This window comes from Microtus oregoni, unplaced genomic scaffold, assembly GCF_018167655.1.
Source record: "Microtus oregoni isolate MIOR12 unplaced genomic scaffold, Mior012 000012F_ref0000307, whole genome shotgun sequence".
In the NCBI taxonomy this organism is placed as follows: domain Eukaryota; kingdom Metazoa; phylum Chordata; class Mammalia; order Rodentia; family Cricetidae; genus Microtus; species Microtus oregoni.
In genome coordinates, this window is record NW_024543071.1 from 53,834,789 (window position 1) to 53,854,797 (window position 20,009).

At 48.8% G+C, this 20,009-nt stretch overlaps 1 protein-coding gene across 2 annotated transcripts in view; it reads left to right on the forward strand.

Moving 5' to 3' along the window:
* The window catches only part of Lrp5 (LDL receptor related protein 5), a 110,750-nt gene extending 91,083 nt beyond the window's left edge, over positions 1-19,667 (forward strand). For both annotated transcript variants that reach the window (XM_041661415.1, XM_041661416.1), the window contains 7 exons: positions 4,503-4,628; positions 7,534-7,770; positions 9,964-10,074; positions 11,550-11,786; positions 12,406-12,545; positions 16,106-16,203; positions 19,205-19,667. In XM_041661415.1, the coding sequence (XP_041517349.1) occupies positions 4,503-4,628; positions 7,534-7,770; positions 9,964-10,074; positions 11,550-11,786; positions 12,406-12,545; positions 16,106-16,203; positions 19,205-19,466 (1,211 nt within the window). In that variant the 3' untranslated portion in view covers positions 19,467-19,667. The remainder of the gene's footprint in view (positions 1-4,502; positions 4,629-7,533; positions 7,771-9,963; positions 10,075-11,549; positions 11,787-12,405; positions 12,546-16,105; positions 16,204-19,204) is intronic.
* Positions 19,668-20,009: the final 342 nt, after the last annotated feature.

Sequence of the window (20,009 nt, forward strand, 5' to 3'; positions counted from 1 at the left end):
ATGGGTCATAGGGGTCAGGACATGGGCACATCCACTATAACAGCAGAGAAAGCAGCAGACAGTGTAGAGCCATGGTGGGAAGGGTAGGGGTATGGGGTACAGAGACAGGCTTGGGTGTACTGTTCAAAGTCTGAAACGGCTTCCAGGTTCTGTTTTCTTTCTTTTTAAATATTTTATTCTTTGAGAATTTCATAGAATTTATTTTGATTCTGTTCATCCTTACTCTTCCCCCAACTGTTCCCAGACCCACCCCATCTACCTACCTACCTTTTTTAAATTTTATTTTTTTTGAATAATCCGTCAGCTCTTAATTTGTGCTTCCCATGTTTAGCTGTGGGGCCATCCAGGGCAGCATGGTTAACTTACCGGAAGCCACACCCTTACGATGATGTGACTCCTCCCTAACCCCACAGGAATCACCCACTGTCTATAGCGCCTCAGCTGGAGATAGTGCTTCTGCTTCTGAGTGACTTTGTGCCTCACGCTGGGATGCTGACTGCGTTGATGTAGTAATATGGGCGGCGGGGCTGCGTTCCCAGCACCCCGGCTGCCTGCTTGGCTAGCTTATGCCCCGATATAATTACACGGACACTGTATTCTTTTAATCACTGCTTGGCCCATTTCTATCTAGCCTCTTCTCGGCTAACTCTCACACCTGGACTAGCCCATTTCTAATATTCTATGTAGCACAGCTAGGTGCGCTTACCGGGAAGATTCTAGCCTAAGTCCATCTTGGGTCAGAGCTTCATCGTGTGCGTCTGCCTGGGAGCTGGGAGCATGGCGTCTCTCTGAGGCGTCTGCTCCCGAGAGGAGAGCTGTGGAGTCTGAGCTCACTTCCTCTTCCTCCCAGCGTTCTGTTCTGTTTACTCCTCCCACCTATCTTCTAACCAATGAGGGCCAAGCAGTTTCTTTTTATTTAACCAATGACCTTCCTCCATCATTTCCCCTTTTTCGGTTTAAACAAAAAAAAGGCTTTAACTTTAACATAACAAAATTACATATAACAAAACAGTTATCAAGTAAAAGTTACAATAATCTTTATCATAACTAAGGAAAACTATAACTATAACTAACTATTCTTAACTCCATCAAAGACTCCAGAAAGATACAATACTACCTAAGCAAACAAGAAAAAAGCAACTTTTAAAACTCTAGAAATGACAGAGACATCTCGCTGCCTGGACAGTCACCCAAAGTTCCTCTGTACTGTTGGGGCATCCATCTTCAGCCTTCAGGCCCATGGTATCCAGCAGACATTTTCATAAAGCAGGAAAATTCAAAGTCAGTTCAGTCACTATCTGTTGTGTCCTGCAGAATGTCTTGCAGACTCCTTCATGAATCAGGAACCCCTAAAGATCATCTCACCTTTAGGCAAGTTCAGTAGTCCTCTCTCTGCGGGTTCTCTGTTTCCAGTTTATGCAATAGTCCAGGCAAGAGCAGTTTCTTGCCCAAATGGCTATCAAACTCCATAAGGATCCTCTTCAATGCCCATCTTCCTCTTGAAGTAGATTGGTGCTGCCAGGAGCAGAGTGTCTCATTGTCATGAAAAGTCCTAAGTTATTAAAACATTTAAAATGCCATATTCTATAATCTTTGAAAAATATGAAGAATGCCTATCTAAAATATATCTATGCACATCTAGAAAATCTTAACTAACATGACTACAAACTTGACTATTATTTATGATTATCCATCAACAACCTATATTTCCTATTTATACATTACATTTTAATAATGAACTACACAATCACAATACCTTAATCAATATCAGAAATACATATACATATAACAAAATTGACCGTAAATCTTTATCAATAAAGCAAAATCTATACTAATGCAAATTATTCATACCTATATCATATCCCCCTTTAAATGTAAAAGAACATTTATAAACATTTTTTGGGAATATGGGCGCAATTATTTCTCTCCAAACTGCTTCCTGCTGAATGGGGGCGTCGTTAATTAGGTCTTTCATGGTATAACCTGTGTGCTAGTTTCATCTCAGTTGGCAGTTGAGCGAAGCAATTTTCTGAAGGTGTTCACACCAACCCTTCAGGAGGGCGTGGTCCATCATACCAAATCGGAATAGAAGAAATGAACAGGGTCTCATCCTCTGTGAAAACAAAATAAGAAACTCCTTTCCAAAGCATCATGTCCTTAGATCCAAATTTCAAAGTCAAGGCATCAAAATATCTATGTTGGATTAGCTCAGCAGCATTTATAAATAAATATCTTTCAGCATCTTTTGCTCCTTCCTCAGCATTCAAATAATTCAAAGAGAGCATAATAGCATACAGTATCAAAATTCTCTGTGTATTTTCCATCTTTGTACAGCTTTGTTTTAACCTCTATTTTGTTTATTTTTACTTTTAACTTTTTGCTTTTTGAGACAGGTTCTCTGTATTTTTGACCTGGAATAACTCTGTAGACCAGGCTGTCCTTGAACTCTCAGAGATCCGCCTGTCTCTGCCTCCCAGGCATTGGGATTAAAGGTGTATGCTACTACACCTTGAACTCACAGAGATCTGTTTGTCCCTGCCTTCTAGGCACTGGGATTAAAGGTGTGTGCTACCACACCTTGAAGTCACAGAGGTCAATCTCCCTCTGCCTCCCAAGTGTTGGGATTAAAGGTGTGTACTACCACACCCAACAACTCTCTTTCATTTTTTACTTTTAAGAACTTTTAACTTTTAGCTTGCATATATTTTTAACACGCTGTAAATCATTTAAAAATTTTCTTTGTCTTTGATGCTCTCTTTACTGTATCTCTCTCTGTTTTTCTGACCACATGAGTCTTTAATTTACCAAGCAATCTCAGTAGGACTAAAGCCGTGGCTTTGACGGCTGGATCCAGCCCATTCCTTAGCTTTTCAGCCTCATGGCTAAGGTACTGGCTGTAGCCATGTTTCCTGCTACAACTCTATGGCATTTCAAGGTCCCTGCCAAAAGCGAGCTTCAGCAGCCTGTGCTTGCAAACCGCACAAACCGCCTGCGTAAAAGAGTCAGAGTTTGCCCTGGCAGGACAGCCCAGAAAGCCAGCATTTTTAAACGGCGCAGCTTTTTTCCTGCTAAGGCTGAAAAACGAAAAGCATGCGTTCAGCTTTTCGTCAACACCATTTAAGTGTTTCGTGGCAGGACCTCTTAATGAGCTGCAGGGTTTTGCAGCTAAAGCTGAGTCAGGAAGCTTCTCTTAGATGAGAGCGCTTGCTTGCCTCTAGCAAGCAGAGTGCCACAAATGCTTTAAAGCCAGAGTTCACGCTGGCAGCACAGCCCCAAGAAGCTGTGCTTTAAAATGACACAGCGATTTTTCTGCTGCTTTTGCCCAATCAGGAAATCTCTTTACAGCACGCCACCAACAAACAGCAAAAATCTGTGTTAAACTCTCTCTCCCTTATTTTTAAGCCTTCTCAGGTTTTTTAAGTGGGTTTAGTCCATCACGTCGGGTGCCATTTGTAGTAATAAGGGTGGCGAGGCTGCGTACCCAGCACCCCGGCCGCCTGCTCGGCTAGCTTATGCCCTGAAATAATTACCCAGACACTGTATTCTTTTAATCACTGCTTGGCCCATTTCTATCTAGCCTCTTCTCGGCTAACTCTCACACCTGGACTAGCCCATTTCTAATATTCTATGTAGCACAGCTAGGTACGCTTACCGGGAAGATTCTAGCCTAAGTCCATCTTGGGTCAGAGCTTCATCGCGTGCGTCTGCCTGGGAGCTGGGAGCATGGCGTCTCTCTGAGGCGTCTGCTCCCAAGAGGAGAGCTGTGGAGTCTGAGCTCACTTCCTCTTCCTCCCAGCATTCTGTTCTGTTTACTCCTCCCACCTATCTTCTAACCAATGAGGGCCAAGCAGTTTCTTTTTATTTAACCAATGACCTTCCTCCATCACGTTGATCTCAGTGCCTGCAGCGGGACAGCTCTGTGTTTGCAGCACAGCACAGCTGCCAGACTCCATTTGTTTTTAAAAAATAATTTTTATTTTCATAAAGGTGTTTTGCCTTCGTGTATATCTTTGTTGAGGGTGTTGGGTCTCCTTCAGCTGGAATTGTAGACAGTAGTGAGCTGTCATGTGGGATCCTCAGAAAGAGCAGCTCTTAGCCACTAATCATCTCTCCAGCCCCCAAGACTCGGTTTTGTTGTTGTTATTTGTGTTGTTCGTTTGTTGTTTTCTTGTTGTTTTCCAAGACAGGTTTTTTTTTTCCTCCCCCCTTCCTCTTTGTAGCTTTGGAGCCCTTCTGGAACTCACTCTTTAGACCAGGCCAGTCTCAAACCCTCAGAGATCTGCCTGTCTCTGCCTCCCGAGTGCTGGGATTAAAGGCCTACGCCACCCCCGCCTGGCGAGACTTGGTTTTTCTATCAGTTTCTATGTTAGTATTGATCAACGGGGCTGCTGAAGGAACCAAGTGAGATGATCTTCTGTAGAAGCCTGCCATTCACCTGCACAGGATGAGCTCTGAGTAGGAAGGGAGAACCTGATCTTCTCCATCCTGCTCTGTCCATACAGCAGCCCATCCGTGTGCCCGAGACAATGGTGGCTGCTCCCACATCTGCATTGCCAAGGGTGATGGAACGCCACGTTGCTCATGCCCAGTCCACCTCGTGCTCCTGCAGAACCTGCTGACCTGTGGTGGTGAGTGAACCTTCTGTTGGGTCTTTGACTAGTGCCCTGCATGCGTTAAGGTGACAGAACCCATGGCATCTAATCTCCAAAGCAGTCATTTCTTTACCTATAGCCCTCTCCCTAATTAACACTTCTGTGTGCTTTTCCTGCAGCTCACAGATTTTAATCAGTTGTATCTTAGTTTTCAGATAGTCCTGATGCGTGTGTATGCACTTGTACTGTGGGGGCCAGGGGTTAATCTGTGCTGTTATTCCCCAGCCATCCACCTTGTCTTTTGTTTGTTTTGTTTTTTTCAGACAAGGTCTCTCACTGGGAACTGGAGCTTGCCAGTTAGGCTAGGCTGACTGTCTAGTGAGCCCAGAGACCCTGTGTCTACATCCCCAGCCCTGGAATTAGGAACACGTGCCACCACACCTGGCTGTTTACACTGGGTGCTGGGGGTTGAACTCAGGTCCTCAGGCTTGTGTGGCTAGTACTGATCCCTACCCCAATAGCTGAAATATTTAAATAACCCTTGTGTTGTTCAGAATTGTGTTGTGAGGTGTAGGTTGGTTCAATGGTAAGTATTTTTGCCTGGAAGGATTTATTTGGTCTCTAGATAGTTAGGAATGTCCCAGCTCTCTTTGATTTCTGCTTTAATTTCACTGTGGTCTGAGAGCTTCCCTTGTGGGATTTCTTTCTTTAAATAGATTGAAGTAATTGAAGTGTACTTTATGGCCACTATGTGTTCTGGACTCCATCTTTGTGAGTGTTTTATGTGCCCTTGGGGAGAATGGGCATTCTGCTGTTGTCAGGTGGAATATTCTAGAAAGATTTATTAGATCCAGTTGATAGATAGTATTGATCAGTCATCTTTATCCTTCCTGACCACCTATTCTGCTGTCAGTTATCCACAGGGCTGTTGGATCTTATAGAAGGTTTCTTTTTTAAAATTATTTTTATTTTATGTGCATAAGTGTTCACCTGCATGTAATGAACCACATGCCTCCAGTGTCCACAGGGCCAGAAGAGGGATATTGTATCCCTTGGAACTGGAGTTACAAGCAGTGCATGGGTACCATGAACTGAACCCCGATCTTCTGTAAGAGCAGTCAGAACTTTGAACTATTCTAAAAGTCTCTCTAGTCCCCCTGGTAAGAGGTTTGTGCTTCTGACTCCACCCCCCCATTTTCCTGGGGCCTACATGGCTGTGATGGCAATGTGTCATCAGGAACCAGGTTGGGAATACCTGGGTTCAGATCCTGGACTCTGACCTTCGGATGAACTCTTGCCTGCTGTGAGCTCTGCTTTCCTCTCTAGGAGACTGAGAGCAGACCTGGCAGGCTGGTTTCCTTTAAGTAACGGAGCACGTGTTAGGGAATGGCTGTGTTAAAAGTGATGGTCTTTAAAGTCACCATGATGAAGTCTGCTCCCAGGGCTTCCTTCCTCTCTGCTGTGACCTGGGCACGCCGGGTAGCCTGGGCTGCATTCTACCTTAGTATCCTCTGTGAGCTTCTGGGAGGGTCAGGCTTCATCCTTGCCCATGACCTCTCCTTGTATGCTTTTGGCATTGGCTGAGCGCATGGACACTTTTTTTAATGGTTAGTCTTGCTCCTGGCTCCGGGAGCTCTGGGAATGACTGCCTGACACACCAAACCCTAGATTTTGGCCAAGAACAGAGACACATTTTGTGTCTGTCCACTCTCTTTCACTTCTGGTGACTTACACAGGCTGGTGATCTGAAGATGTTTCTGCATGGCTCCCATGGATGCCTGAGCCTTCCTGCCTGGGGTAGGGGCAGTGCACCCAGGCCTTGCTCTCCACTTGGGAGCATGTGCCCCTCTGTCATTTCCTCACCATGAGGCTTCAGGTTTCTTCTTTTGGTTTGTTTTGGTTTGTTTTTGAGACAGTATCTCTCTCCCATAGTCCTGACTGGCCTTGAGCTTTTGATGTAGCCAAAGTTAATCTTGAACTCCAGATCTTTTCCCATCTCCAAAGTGCACTGTTTATAGGCACGTGCCTTTACACTCAGCTTGAGGCCCCTTCTCACAGCCCAAGAGATGTGTGTCTTTTACACAGACAGTTTGCAATCTTTTATGGCCATTTGTCTGGTCACAGGACGAAGGGCTTGCTGAGGTTCTAAAATGTGTTGGGTCTAAAATGCTCCAGTGTTTCAGCAGCACAACCCACCACTCCCTTGTGTGGCCCACCCTAGCCACACGCCCTGTCTCTTCCCCATAGCCCCGTCACTCGTGCAGTGGCTCCTAGGTGTAGAGAGGAGGAAATGGAGGCTTTGAGAAGCCAAGTAACTTCTTGGGTCTTCCACCCTGTTTTGCCATGTTGGCAGTCTGTGCTGCTTAAATCAAAAATTCCCAGGCAGTCTGTGCTCTTTACCATAGAAAAGAGACATGTGGGGGCTCTGTGAGCATAGACCCCTGAGGTTGTATCACCAACAGCCACATCAAAACAGTTGTGGCACCTGTAACCCCAGTGTGATGAGAGGCAGAGACAGACATGTCACTAGGGTTGCTGGCTGTCAGCCTAACTCCAGGTGTAGTGAGAGACCCTGTTTCTCAGGAATAAGGTGGAGAGAGAGAAGAATGCTATCCATGTCTGCATAGGAGCATGCTCCCCCCCCACACACACACACTAAAAAAAAGAAAAGAAGAGACATGCATTGAAGATGTAGCTCAGGTGGTAGAGCACATGTGCAAGGCCCTGGCTTCAGTCCTTAGCACTGTGTAAACAAGGTATGGTGATGCACACCTGTAATCCCTGAGACAGAGATAGAGACAGAGGACCAGCAGTTCAAGGTCTTCCTTGGCTACTCAGTAAGTTTGAAGCCAACCTACTACTTGAAAGTGTGCTATGGGCTTCCTGCAGTTGTGTGGTTCACTGGGGTGAGCCTGTGTGACTGTGCTCTCCTCTCTCCCAGAGCCTCCTACCTGCTCCCCTGATCAGTTTGCCTGTGCCACTGGTGAGATTGACTGCATCCCCGGAGCCTGGCGCTGTGACGGCTTCCCCGAGTGTGCCGACCAGAGCGATGAGGAAGGCTGCCCAGTGTGCTCCGCCTCCCAGTTCCCCTGTGCTCGAGGCCAGTGTGTGGACCTGCGCCTGCGCTGTGATGGTGAGGCCGACTGCCAGGATCGCTCGGATGAAGCCAACTGCGATGGTGAGGCTCTGCCCTGCCCACCCTGGCTGCTATGTTCCACCCAGGCCCTGCCAAAGCCATTTGGTCTTCCCTCCTGTACACCAAGCATTAGGCTCTACCTCACCTTCCTCAAGTAGAGGGCTGGAAAGCAGCTAAATAGGCAGGTCCTCTTGGTGGGAACAAATGAAGTGAATTTTAGGCGCAGCCTGAAGAAATGCTTCACTCTCTCAACCGAGCTACCTTCCCAGGCTTTTCCTTAGGGTGTGTGCACGTGCGTGTGTGCACGCATGCATATGTGTGCCGTGTGCACCATGTTGTGCTAATGGAGGTCAGAAGACAGCAGCTTGTAGAAGTCAGTTTTCTCCTTCTACTGTTCGGGTCTCAGCGAACATGTTGATCACCAGGCTTGACTGTAAGCATCTTTTTGTTTTGTTTTGTTTTGTTTTTTTCAGGACAGGGTTTTTGTGTGTAGCTTTGGAGCCTGTCCTAGAACTCACACTGTAGACCAGGCTGGCCTCAGACCCACTCGTCTCTGCCTCCTGAGTGCTGGGATTAAAGGCGCGCACTGCCACCACCTGGCGGCTGTAAGCCAGTGGCTCTCAGCCTTCCTAGCAGAGACCCTTTAATACAGTTCCTCAGGTTGTGGTATTCCTAACCATAAAATTATTTCGTTGCTACTTCATAACTCTAATTTTGCTACTGTTATGAATCTTAATATAAATATCTGCTATGCAGGACGTCTGATATGTGACCTTTGTCATAGGGTTGTTCGAGCCCAAATTGAGACTCCCTGCACTAAGCCGTCTCACTGGCCAGCCTTTAAAATTTTTTAAATTCAGTTTTTGCGTATGCGTGTTTTGCCTACATGTATGTATGTGCACATGTGCCTGCCTGGTGCTTGCCGAAGCCGGAAGAGGGTGTTGGATCGACTGGAACTGGAGTTACAGATGATTGTAAACTGCCATGTGGGTGCTGGGAATTGAACCCGGGTCCTCTGGAAGTGGACCTTACCTGGGTATCTCTCTAGCCCTCACTGACCCTTCTTTATAGTTTTCTAATATATCTCTTTTGCACTTGCTATGCATGGCATGATACATGACCTGCGCTGCCCTTGGTCATCTGCCACATGTTTTAGCACCATAGGCACAGATCTGTCACTGAGCCGTTCCTGTGATCACTCTTACTGCCTTTGCCCAAAACTGCTGGGTGATGTTCTCCATGACTCAGATGCTGTCTGCCACCATCCTCCGCCCTCATTCAGCAGAGACCTGGAGTGACCTTGGCGGCTTCCTCTGTGTGACTGTGATGATGACTTTGCTGCTCACCAGGGCTCTGAGGGATCTGGTGGAGACCATGGACCAGGGCTTAACATATGATGGCATGTGCCAAACTCAGCTAGCTGCCTTGTCTATAAATAAGGGTCCATTGGCACGCCTGGCCCAGTTACTGTTGTACGTGTGGATACTCTCATGCTAGACAGGGGAGCTGGGTGGTTGGTTGCGGAGCCAGTAATAGTGTGTGCTTCTAGTTTGAGTGTCACTTGATGAGTTCAAAATCCATCCTTCCCTCCTCCCACTCACCTGCCCACACTCCTCCTGGTGTGAGATACACCCACCAATAGCAGGTGCTGGCCCCCGACTCCTAGGAAGGACAAAGTGCCCTTGTCTCCTTTCCCAGGTCAGGAACCTGGGGCATGTTAGGAGAGAGTCCAGATGGGTGGTTGTGGGAGATGATGCCAAGCACCCAGGTGTTCCCCAAGGTGCTGTAACTCAATAGTTTTCCCTGCCCAGTCTCCGTCCACATGTTGGAGGAGATGGCCTTGGTCCCCCTGAGTGCAACTTATTCCTTCGTGGAGTTCTGGGCTCCACTGCCCCAGCCCGCCTGCACTGAGGAAATAGTTATTTCTGCCAACTCCACTTCAGCCCCACCTCCTTGGCCCTGGACCTGAGGCTGTTCCTGCTCTTTGCTGTCTCTGACTCAGACTGCATGCCTCCTGGTGGCAGGCTGGCATCAAGGTCTCTTCCTTACTGTCATGGTCCCACCCCTCTTCACGCTGAACAGACCTTGGAACAGGGGACCTGTTGGGCTGAGATGGAGTTTCCTATGGTCTTTCCTAGCTGGAAAAGCGTTCTTGCTGTTGGCTCAGTGTTGGTTGGGGCCAGGACAGCAGCTGCCCTCCAGCTTCTCTAAGCATGACCCCTTACTCCCTCACAGCTGTCTGTCTGCCCAATCAGTTCCGGTGCACCAGCGGCCAGTGTGTCCTCATCAAGCAGCAGTGCGACTCCTTTCCTGACTGTGCTGATGGATCTGATGAGCTCATGTGTGGTAAGTGCTTCCAGGCAGGTCCCTAATGGGATGGGATCTCCGAGGTGGGCTGGGGCTGTGGGAAATTTCATTTAGTGGGTGTCCTAGTTTTGTTTCTGTTGCTCTGATGAAATGCTCTTACAAAAGCAACTTGGGGAGTACAGGTTTACTTGACTTTCAGTTCCAGGTTACAGTCCGCCATTGTGGGGAGGTTAGGGGAAGGACTTTCAGTTCCAGGTTACAGTCAGCCATTGTGGGGAGGTCAGGGGAAGGATTTTCAGTTCCAGGTTACAATCCGCCATTGTGGGGAGGTCAGGGGAAAGACTTTCAGTTCCAGGTTACAGTCCGCCATTGTTGGGAGGTCAAGGGAAAGACTTTCGGTTCCAGGTTACAGTCCGCCATTGTGGAGAGGTCAAGGGAGGGGCTCGAAGCAGCTGGTCACAGTTAAGAAAAGAGAATGAATGCAGGCATGCCTACTAATCAGCTCTTTCTCTTTTCTTACACAGTTTAGGACCCAAACCCAGTAGTCTGGGTTTTTCCACATCATATGCCATACATAACCCTTGAGTAACATGGACTAACACCCAAGGATGTGAGTGTTAGTGCTAGATAATAGGTGGTCGGGGCAGTCAGGAAGGCTTCCTAAAGACTGTCAGTCAGACAGGAAGGAACTGGAATTCCAGAGAGGATGTGATGATTTTCTGCCTGGGTCTACTCCATCTACCCCATGGGGACCAGAGCAGAGATGTCTGCTGCTGGAAAGGAGGGCATAATGGGGAAAGGACATTTCTCATGGACTTAGAAACCATCACAGCTTAGATGCCTTGGGCACTGACTCTGGAGTGGCCTGGTTTAGATGGCAGAGTTGGGTGGCTGATGTCTTCTGCTGGGCAGGTCTGTTCATGGACTGCCATAGGCCTGATGTTCACACTCAGGCTCCATCTTCTGAAACAAAAGCTTTTTCCCAGCTCTTTCATGTTGTGGGCAGTTAAGAAGGAATGGAGTTGATGTCCTTGGGAATGCTGTGTCCCAAGGTAAACATTTTTGTCAGCTGAATCAGGGACGTGTCTTTCACACTCTGGTGGCCTTGCAATTGAGGTGATATAAAAGTTGCTCTGCTCCCTATAGACCCCAGAAGACTGGTACCCAGCTGCTCACACTGACTCCAGATCATACCATCCTGCTCTGTTATCTCACGACATGGGCTAACTCAGGAATACTCGCTGCCACCTTCGCCAGGCATGGTGCTGGGCAAAAGCCTGTGAGCACAGTTTAGGCCATTGGAAATGAGGCAGAGTTGGCCAGGCAGAGAACAGGGTTGAGCAGGCTCAGGAGCAGCAGACAGTTGTCCCAAAGTGAGCCATATCCCATGTCCCTAGCTCATCTGCTCCTTCCTGCGGGTGCCAAGTTTGGGCAAAGGCAGCCCTGCTTGGGTTCACAGCCTTCCGTGTGGAAGGCCATCACTTTGGGGTTAACGTGAGTGATCTATCCAACAGAAATCAACAAGCCACCCTCCGATGACATCCCAGCCCACAGCAGTGCCATTGGGCCTGTCATTGGCATCATCCTCTCTCTCTTCGTCATGGGCGGGGTCTACTTTGTCTGCCAGCGAGTGATGTGCCAGCGCTACACGGGGGCCAATGGGCCCTTCCCCCATGAGTACGTCAGTGGAACCCCTCACGTGCCTCTCAATTTCATAGCCCCGGGTGGCTCACAGCATGGTCCCTTCCCAGGTAAGGAGCCTGAAGCTGCCTCTCTGATAGAGGAGGTTTGGGGAGTTGTCTGGGAAGCACCCAGAGGGCCACCCACAGAGACACAGTTTGTGTTTGCAGATGCCCAGGGCAACACTTTCTGCTTCAGATCCTATCAGTAGTATGGCAGGCCCATCTCTGGGCCTTAAGAGGGCTGAAAGTGCCTGTTCACTCAGGGTCCACCATGGTGGTGGCCCAACCCTATACAGCCTTGGCTTCCTCTCTCCTGGCCTAGTCTGTCTTCTCACTAAGCCAGCCTCCTTGAACTGTAGTATCCAGAGGTTGATGTGACCTGGCTCATCTTGGGGGTGGAGGGCAGGGCTTTTCAGGGGCTGCCATGATCTCCGCATCTCAGCATTCTCAGCATACCTGAGCTCTGTCTGTGTGGTATCTCTGTACTCAGCCCTACACAGGGCTCCCTTCTGCAGGCTTCCCAGGAGTTACTGTGAGTCTGCATGTTTTGTAGAGACCTGGGTAGCTTGCCCTGATACAGCCAAAGACCTGTGTCCGTTGGGATACGTTTACCTGAGTGGAAATTTCATGGGCATCAGGGCCCAAAGCGGGAGTTTGCTCATTGTGACCTGCCTCTCCTTCCCCACAGGCATCCCATGCAGCAAGTCCATGATGAGTTCCATGAGCCTGGTGGGGGGGCGGGGCAGCGTGCCCCTCTACGACCGGAATCATGTCACAGGGGCCTCATCCAGCAGCTCATCCAGCACAAAAGCCACGCTGTATCCACCGGTGAGTGAGACAGGCTGATAAATGGGTGACAGTGGGGGACTCCTGTCAGTGCCAGCTGGCTCCAGGGACTTCCTGGGTGGGAGATCTTTTTAGAGCTAGTAATTCTTCCAGTGCCCCAAAGAACGGTGGTGCATGCTCCCCCTTTGTTTCCCTCACTGGTGCCGTTGTTTTCTGAATAGAAAAGGGTGGCTATGGAGATGGTGGTCTGCAAACACATATGTCCACAAAGGGACGTGGCTCTGTTCATAGCGTGTTTGCCTAGCATGTTCAAAGCTCTAGACTCCATCCCTAGTTCAACACATACCGGGGCTAGCGGGTATAGGGGTGGAGGCAGAGAGGTGAAGAACCCAGGGTCATCTTTGTCCATACATCCTTGTTTATACAAGAAGTTTGAGGACAGTCTGGGATGCATGTCTTCCTGTCTCAAAAACCAACATATGTGGCGGTGCACACTTTTAATCCCAGCACTTGGGAGGCAGAGGCAGGAGGATCTCTGTGAGTTTGAGGCCAGCCTGGTCTACATAACAAGTTACAGGAAAACCAAGGCTACATAGGAAAACATTGTCTAAACAAACAAACAAAATACAAACAAACAAAAAAATCAAAGACAAAACTCAAAGAATAAAAGAAACACAGAAAGCTCTCACCTCCAATTCCAGTTATTCCTGGGACTTTCTGGTGTGTACGCGGTTCTCTCATCTTGCATCATGGTCCTCACTGCCTTGCTGGGCCCATCTAGCCCAGGAGAATGTCTCTCGTCCTTACCAGGAATATTTGTGACTTCCACCATGGCATCAATTTCTTGAAAACAGATGGTTATCATCCAAAGACAGACAACCAAGCAGTATAATTTTTGTGGCTAAAATATTCTGTGGAGCCTTTCATCTGATTTTAGGGGGTGCTGTCTCCCAGCCTCATCCTACGAGGAAGAGATTGTGGAGAGTGACTGACCAGCCCTCTCCTGTGAGGGAATGTTCTCCCTGAGGCAAGCTGAGGAGAAACCTTGTCTGCAGAGTGGCTTGCTGCACTGTATGAATCTTCTCCCATACCTGTGGGAATACATGCCAGCATCCCTTCCCCCTGCAGATGCTAAAAACTACAGATAGTGTCAGGCAGACACACACTGGTTCTCCCTGTACAAAGGCCTGTGGTCAAGTCTGTGATTTAATAATAAGTCTGAATAATCCTAATACTATCTATCCTTCAGTAAGTTATTACAGGGCTGACAGGATGGTTTAGCAGGGGAAGGTGCTTGGCACCAAACTTGTCATTGTGAGTTCAGTTCCTTGAACCCACGTGGTAGGAGAAAACCGATTCTCTCAAGCTGTCCTCTGACCTCCACACGTGCTATGGCACATGTGTTGCTGGGCACTGGTGGCACACTCCTTTCATCCCAGCGCTCGGGAGGCAGAGGTAGGCAGATGAGAGTTAAGTCAGATCATAACCATTTTCAGGCCTGTGTTGGCTGTGGTATCAAATCCTAGAGGGCAAAACCACAGTGAGGGGGCCGCAGTGGCAGTGTCCTTGAAGACCTTGGTGCTCGGCTTTGCTCCATAAGCACTTTGCTTCCCCAGTTTTTGCAGCTTACACAAAGGCAAGGACAGCCCCTTGTATATCTTCCAGGGTCTCCCCGGAGAGTCCACATTGCCAAGGATTCACCCCTCCCCTTTGGGGTGTCCCTTGTTGTCTGTGTGTTGTCGACGCCTTATCATGCCTCTCCTCATCCTGGGCGGATGGGGCTGAGGACAGTGTTATCTCTGGGTGACAGGATAGGAGCTGAGTCTTCCGAAAGTTCCGGAGTCTAATTTTAGGGGCCAGCATCTAGAGTTTAGAAATCCCTGTTGTTCTTGTACTCTCCACAGCCTCCACAACACAAAGCTACCCTCTCTTGAGTTGCAGCCCTGCACTCAGTGGGCTGAGCATACTCACAGCTCTACAGAAGTAGCTCAAGTGCTCCCAAGTAATGAGATTAAAGGCATAAGCCACTACTGCCTGGCTCTGTCTCTTTTAGTCTGGATCAATCTTGTGTAACCCATAGTAGCCTTGAACTCACAGAGAGCCATAGCCTCTGCCTGTTAAATTAAAGGTGTGTGCCACCACTGCCTAGTCTCTACGGCTAACTAGTGGCTAGCTCTGCACTCTGATCTTCAGGCAATCTTTATTTGTTAGATTATAAACAAAATATCCCCACAGGCACCCTTGGCTTGCACTTGGTGTGCCCTGTGTACATTCCATTAGCGCATCCCTAGGAGGAGTGTGCTTAGGAACCACAGTCTGGCTCATCCTCAGAAACGCAGATGCGATTCCCCTGGCACTGTCTTTTCTGTGTCACGGGTAGGTCGATGGGAGCTGTCCCAATCTTAGTGCCTGGGTCTTGGCACCTATTTGGGTGCCTTAGTCTATCATTTTAACCTCTATTGCTACAGGAGACACAGTTCCTGTGTGTGCCAGCAGAGGGCCACACTTTCAAGACTTGCTGTCAGCACTCCACGGTTTATTTTGCCTCATGGGTTCAGAGTTCAAAGGCTTCAGCCTGGAGTTCCTCGCCCAGCACTCTTGGCAAAACATCATGGTAGAAGTGCTTCATGAGCTAGGAAGCAAAGAGAAAGCGAGCAAGGGGCTGGGAGGAGGTGCTTCTGCAGGGACCCACTTCTTCCAAGGAGGCCCCGTTTTGTACCTTTTGCCACCTCCAGTGCCTTCATATTATTTCTCTTTTCTTTCTTTTGTTTTATTTTGGTGTTTTTTTTTTGTTTGTTTGTTTGTTTTGGTTTTTCAAGACAGGGTTTCTTTTTGTAGCCTCGGCTGTCCTAGACCTCACTCTTTCCCAGACTGTCCTCAGACACACAGCCTGCCCCTGTCTCCTGAGTACTTGGATTACCGCCTGGCTCTATTATTTTTCATCTAGGGATTGATCCATCGATTGGGTCACAACACTCAGGATGTAGTCAGAGACATACCGAGAGGTCCCTGCTGCCATCAATGTCCATCAGGGCACATTCTCACAGTCCAGGGTGTCTTCTTATCACAGCTGGGGTGGATGGTAGGGCAAAGCTCCTTGAGAAAGGGGTGGGGCCGCTCCCTCCTTATCCAACCTCTTTGTTAGAAAGTGCTCCAGGAGGGACTTGGGGCGTCCTGAGCAGGAGCTAGGTCACAGGCAATGGCAGGAGGTGCAGGAGTGAAAGCCAAGTGCAGTCAGCATGAAGTTCCCGAGGAAGCAGAGAGGTGCACACGGGCAGGTGGAGACAATGGGTGCCGATGGAGGAGACCAGGGCTCTTGGTGTTCATGGCCAAGATCTGGTTGTGGTCCTGAGGGGTCTCTACTGGCCAGCAAAGTGATGCCTGAGAAGGACAAGGACAGTTGGGTGGAAAGCATTCTGTCCCCATGCCTCTGGCCACCACCAGCTCTGGGGAAGATGGCTGATGTTTCCCTTCTGCTTTTTAAGTTCACTAGCTCTAGAGAGGTCTGTGGACCATGGGCTGAGAACAGACCTCAGGCTGTCAAGCTGGAGGGGTGGTTTAGCCAAGGGAGGCCTGGAATAAACCCTGCTTGCTCTCTTTAGATCCTGAACCCGCCACCATCCCCAGCTACGGACCCCTCCCTGTACAACATGGATATGTGTTACTCTTCGAACATCCCAGCCACTGCCAGACCATACAGGTAGGAGTCCATCCTTACCTTCCATAGGAAGGAGGGTCTCATCTTCATCTTCCTTAAGGTGTGTCTCATGGGTTCTATCTTTCCCATTTCACTCCACTCTCTGGGTCCTCAGGGTTGCCTGTGTGTGAGCTCAGGGCAGGCTAAGTGTTGCTTAGACACCAGGTGATTTTTCTTTTTTTGAGTCATGATTTCTCTGTGTAGCTTTGGAGTGCTGGGATTAAAGGCGTGTGCCACCACCACCAAGCGAGTACGTCTTCTTAATGGGCTTGGGACACCTTGGAGCATGGCCTTGAAGGAATCCAGCAGAGTATTTGCACCCATTGGGGGAAACCAGTGCTTAGGCTCCAGTCCCTGCTGTGACCCACCGCAGCTATTGGCCCTGGCGACCCTGCCCACCATGATGCCAGGGCCTCAGAAGGTTCAAGTGTGTGTTTAAAAATCACTGTGATGAGCCGGGCAGTGGTGGTGCATGCCTTTAATCCCAGCACTTGGGAGGCAGAGGCAGGCGGATCTCTGTGAGTTCTAGACCAGCCTGGTCTACAAGAGCTAGTTCCAGGACAGGCTCCAAAACCACAGAGAAACCCTGTCTCGAAAAACCAAAAAAAAAAAAAAAAAAAAAAAGAACCACTGTGATGCTGGCCCTTGGTCAGAGCCTGACAAGGGTAACCTCTGTTAGGATTATTTTATTTTATTTTTTAATTATTTGTATGTGCCTGAGGAGGTCAGGGGATCCCTTGGAGCTGCGGTTACAAGCAGTTGTGAGCTGCCTGGTGTGAGTACTGGGAATCAAACTTTGGTCCTCTGCAAGAATAGTTCATGTTCTTAAACACTGAGTCGTCTTTCCAGCCCAAGGGATGATTCTTGCTCTTTTCTCAAAACAGTGGTTTCTCTGAGCCTGAGAAGTCTACAAGCCGGCTTAGCCTGACCCTGACCACCAAGTTACCTTTATTTTGGGGTCTCAGACCAAATTCCATGAGTGAGAATGCTGTTATGAGCCATTTTTAATCTTGGGGTTATGTAAATACATAGCCTACCCCTCTTCAGAAGGTCCCAATGGTAAACTAAACAATTCCACCAAAACTCACACCAGGGAACCAGTGAGTTTATTGGTCTGTCTTAGAGGACTATGGTGACCTCTCCCCTACCAAGTCCCCATACTGGAAAGTCTTCTCCCAGCATGGATGGAGTTATCCCAGGCCAAACATATTTTGAGTAGAATTGCCTATACATGACTGGGAGGTTCAGAGGGAGCAACAAGTGAGGGTTCAGTGATCCCCTCCAGCCTCTTTTCCTATGAGGAAATATCAGTAGTAAGCAGGACCCCAAGTGATGGATCCCTAGAAGCGGGCCCACCTGCTCTAATGAAAACAGCTGGGCGTGTTGCTCAGAGAACCCACATTCTACAGCAGAGTGGCCACAGAATATAGAGGAGAAGCAGGATCCAGGGACACTGCTGTGGTTGCCGTAGCTAATCAGAATCTAGGGTGCAAGGATGGGCATAACTCACAGGGCTACCTTCTAGGTACTCTGGGCCTCAACCCCAGAGGAGGAGCTACCTGCCAAGGCAGGTAGAGAAGGCCTGGGCCCATCCAGCATGTAGACCAGGGTTCTGGCACCTGTCCAGACCATACAGTCTCCCTGCCTGGGTCCCTGGCCTACTGGGCCTTCCAGGGTTGCCCTGCCTGCCATCTAGTGACCATTTCTGGGAACGCTTGCACCAACTTGTCAGAGACTGCAGCCCTCTTTATATTGCTGCTCAAGGACCTGTGGTGGATTCCTAGTGTCAAAGTATAACACCAGTCCCCAGACTAGAAATAGCTGTGCCTACAAAGCCATTTCTCCAAGTCTCCCACCTGCCTGCCTTTGCTCTGGGTCCTACTCCAAGGCACTGTCCTTTCCGTGGCCTGACCTTGCTGAGGCTGAGTTGTGTGTTGCCACTATTTCAGCCTCCCATTCCTGTTCATGGTGACCCCAGCATGGTGGGTCCTGGCTCTGAAAAGATACCATGATCCTGGCTTTCGTGAGTTCAGGACACGGGGCCTGACCCAGAGTTTCTGCACCACTGCAGGAGACTGGAAGATGTCACCAAGGTCAGGGCGCTATAACTTAAGACATGACTGTTCCAGAACCACATATCCTCAACAGTTGCAGAAAAGAGCATGTGTCCATAGCTATTAAACACTTTCTCCTGTGGACACTTATGCTTCTAGCATGTTCCACATAGAATCTTACTTCATCCTTACAAAAGCGTCTTAAGAAATAAGGCTGGGGCCCTGCGGTCGTGGCGGCATGTGCCTTTAATCCCAGCACTCGGGAGGCAGAGGCAGGTGGATCTCTGTGAGTTTGAGACCAGCCTGGTCTACAGAGCAAGATCCAGGACAGGCTCCAAAGTTACACAGAGAAACTCTGCTTCAATAAATAAACAAACAAACAAACAAACAAATAAATAAATAAGGCTGGAGATGATCTATCACACAAGCATTGGGAGTGGAGTAAAAGGCCACATATAGTGGAGAGTTGCTGTAGTCCCAGCGCCAGGGAGGCAGAGGCAGGATCCTGGGGGCCAGCCAGTCTAGCTAAATTGATGAGCTCCAGGTTCAGTAAGAGCCCCTGCCCAAAGGATAAAGTGGAGAGAGATGGGAGGACACACTTGAGTTCGACCTCTGACCTCCATACATGGGTACATGCATCCTCACACATACATATGAATATGCATGTACATATCCAAAGCAGAAAGTGTTTCCTTTTGAGAAACGGAAGTTCGGAGGTTAAGTGAGCTCCTCCCAAAGTCAGCGAACAGGTTCTGCTAACTTGTTGTCTGGAAAGGGATCAGGGACCTAGTTCTTACCAAGCCCTGGCTGTGGAGGCAGAGTGGGAGAAAGAGAAAGTGAACTCTGAGTTATGCCACCTAGCAGACCTTGCCCCTGAAAGCTTGCTGAGGACAAGCAGTTCAAGGGCTTTGTATTGGCACACCTGCCAACCTCCTCTCTTTTCCCTCTAGACCCTACATCATCCGGGGCATGGCACCCCCAACAACACCGTGCAGCACAGACGTGTGTGACAGCGACTACAGCACCAGTCGCTGGAAGACCAGCAAATACTACCTGGACTTGAATTCGGACTCAGACCCCTATCCACCCCCACCCACCCCCCACAGCCAATACCTGTCTGCAGAGGACAGCTGCCCGCCCTCGCCTGTCACCGAAAGAAGCTATTGCCACCTCTTCCCACCTCCTCCATCCCCCTGCACGGACTCGTCCTGACCTCGGCTGCCCACCCCGGCCTCGCTGCCTCCCTGTAAATATTTTTAAATATGAACAAAGGAAAAATATATTTTATGATTTAAAAAATAAATATAATTGGGATTTTTTAAAAATGAGAAATGTGAACAGTGATGGGGGTGGGCAGGGCTGGGAAAACTTTGTACAGTGGAGAAATATTTATAAACTTAATTTTTTAAAACATAACTGCCATTCTTTTGTGCTTTGTGAATATTTAAGTTGCCTATTCCCAAAGAATGAACGGTCCCCCACTTGGTGGCTGTTGTGTGCATATTCTCCTATGCATGGGTATCCCTGTATCAAGCCCCCTCAAGCAGAGACATAGGTCGAGCCAGTGGAGTGAACTGACCTGTACAGAATAGCATATCATACTCTGCAAAAGGCTCAGGGCATTTCCTGTTTTGTACTGGATTCCTGGGATTCAAGCTGGGTTGGCATGCTGGCTCAGCCTGGTGCCAGTCATGAGGTCTGAGGCCAGGGCAGCCCATCTGACCCTTCCATTTGTGTAGACCCCATTGGATTGAG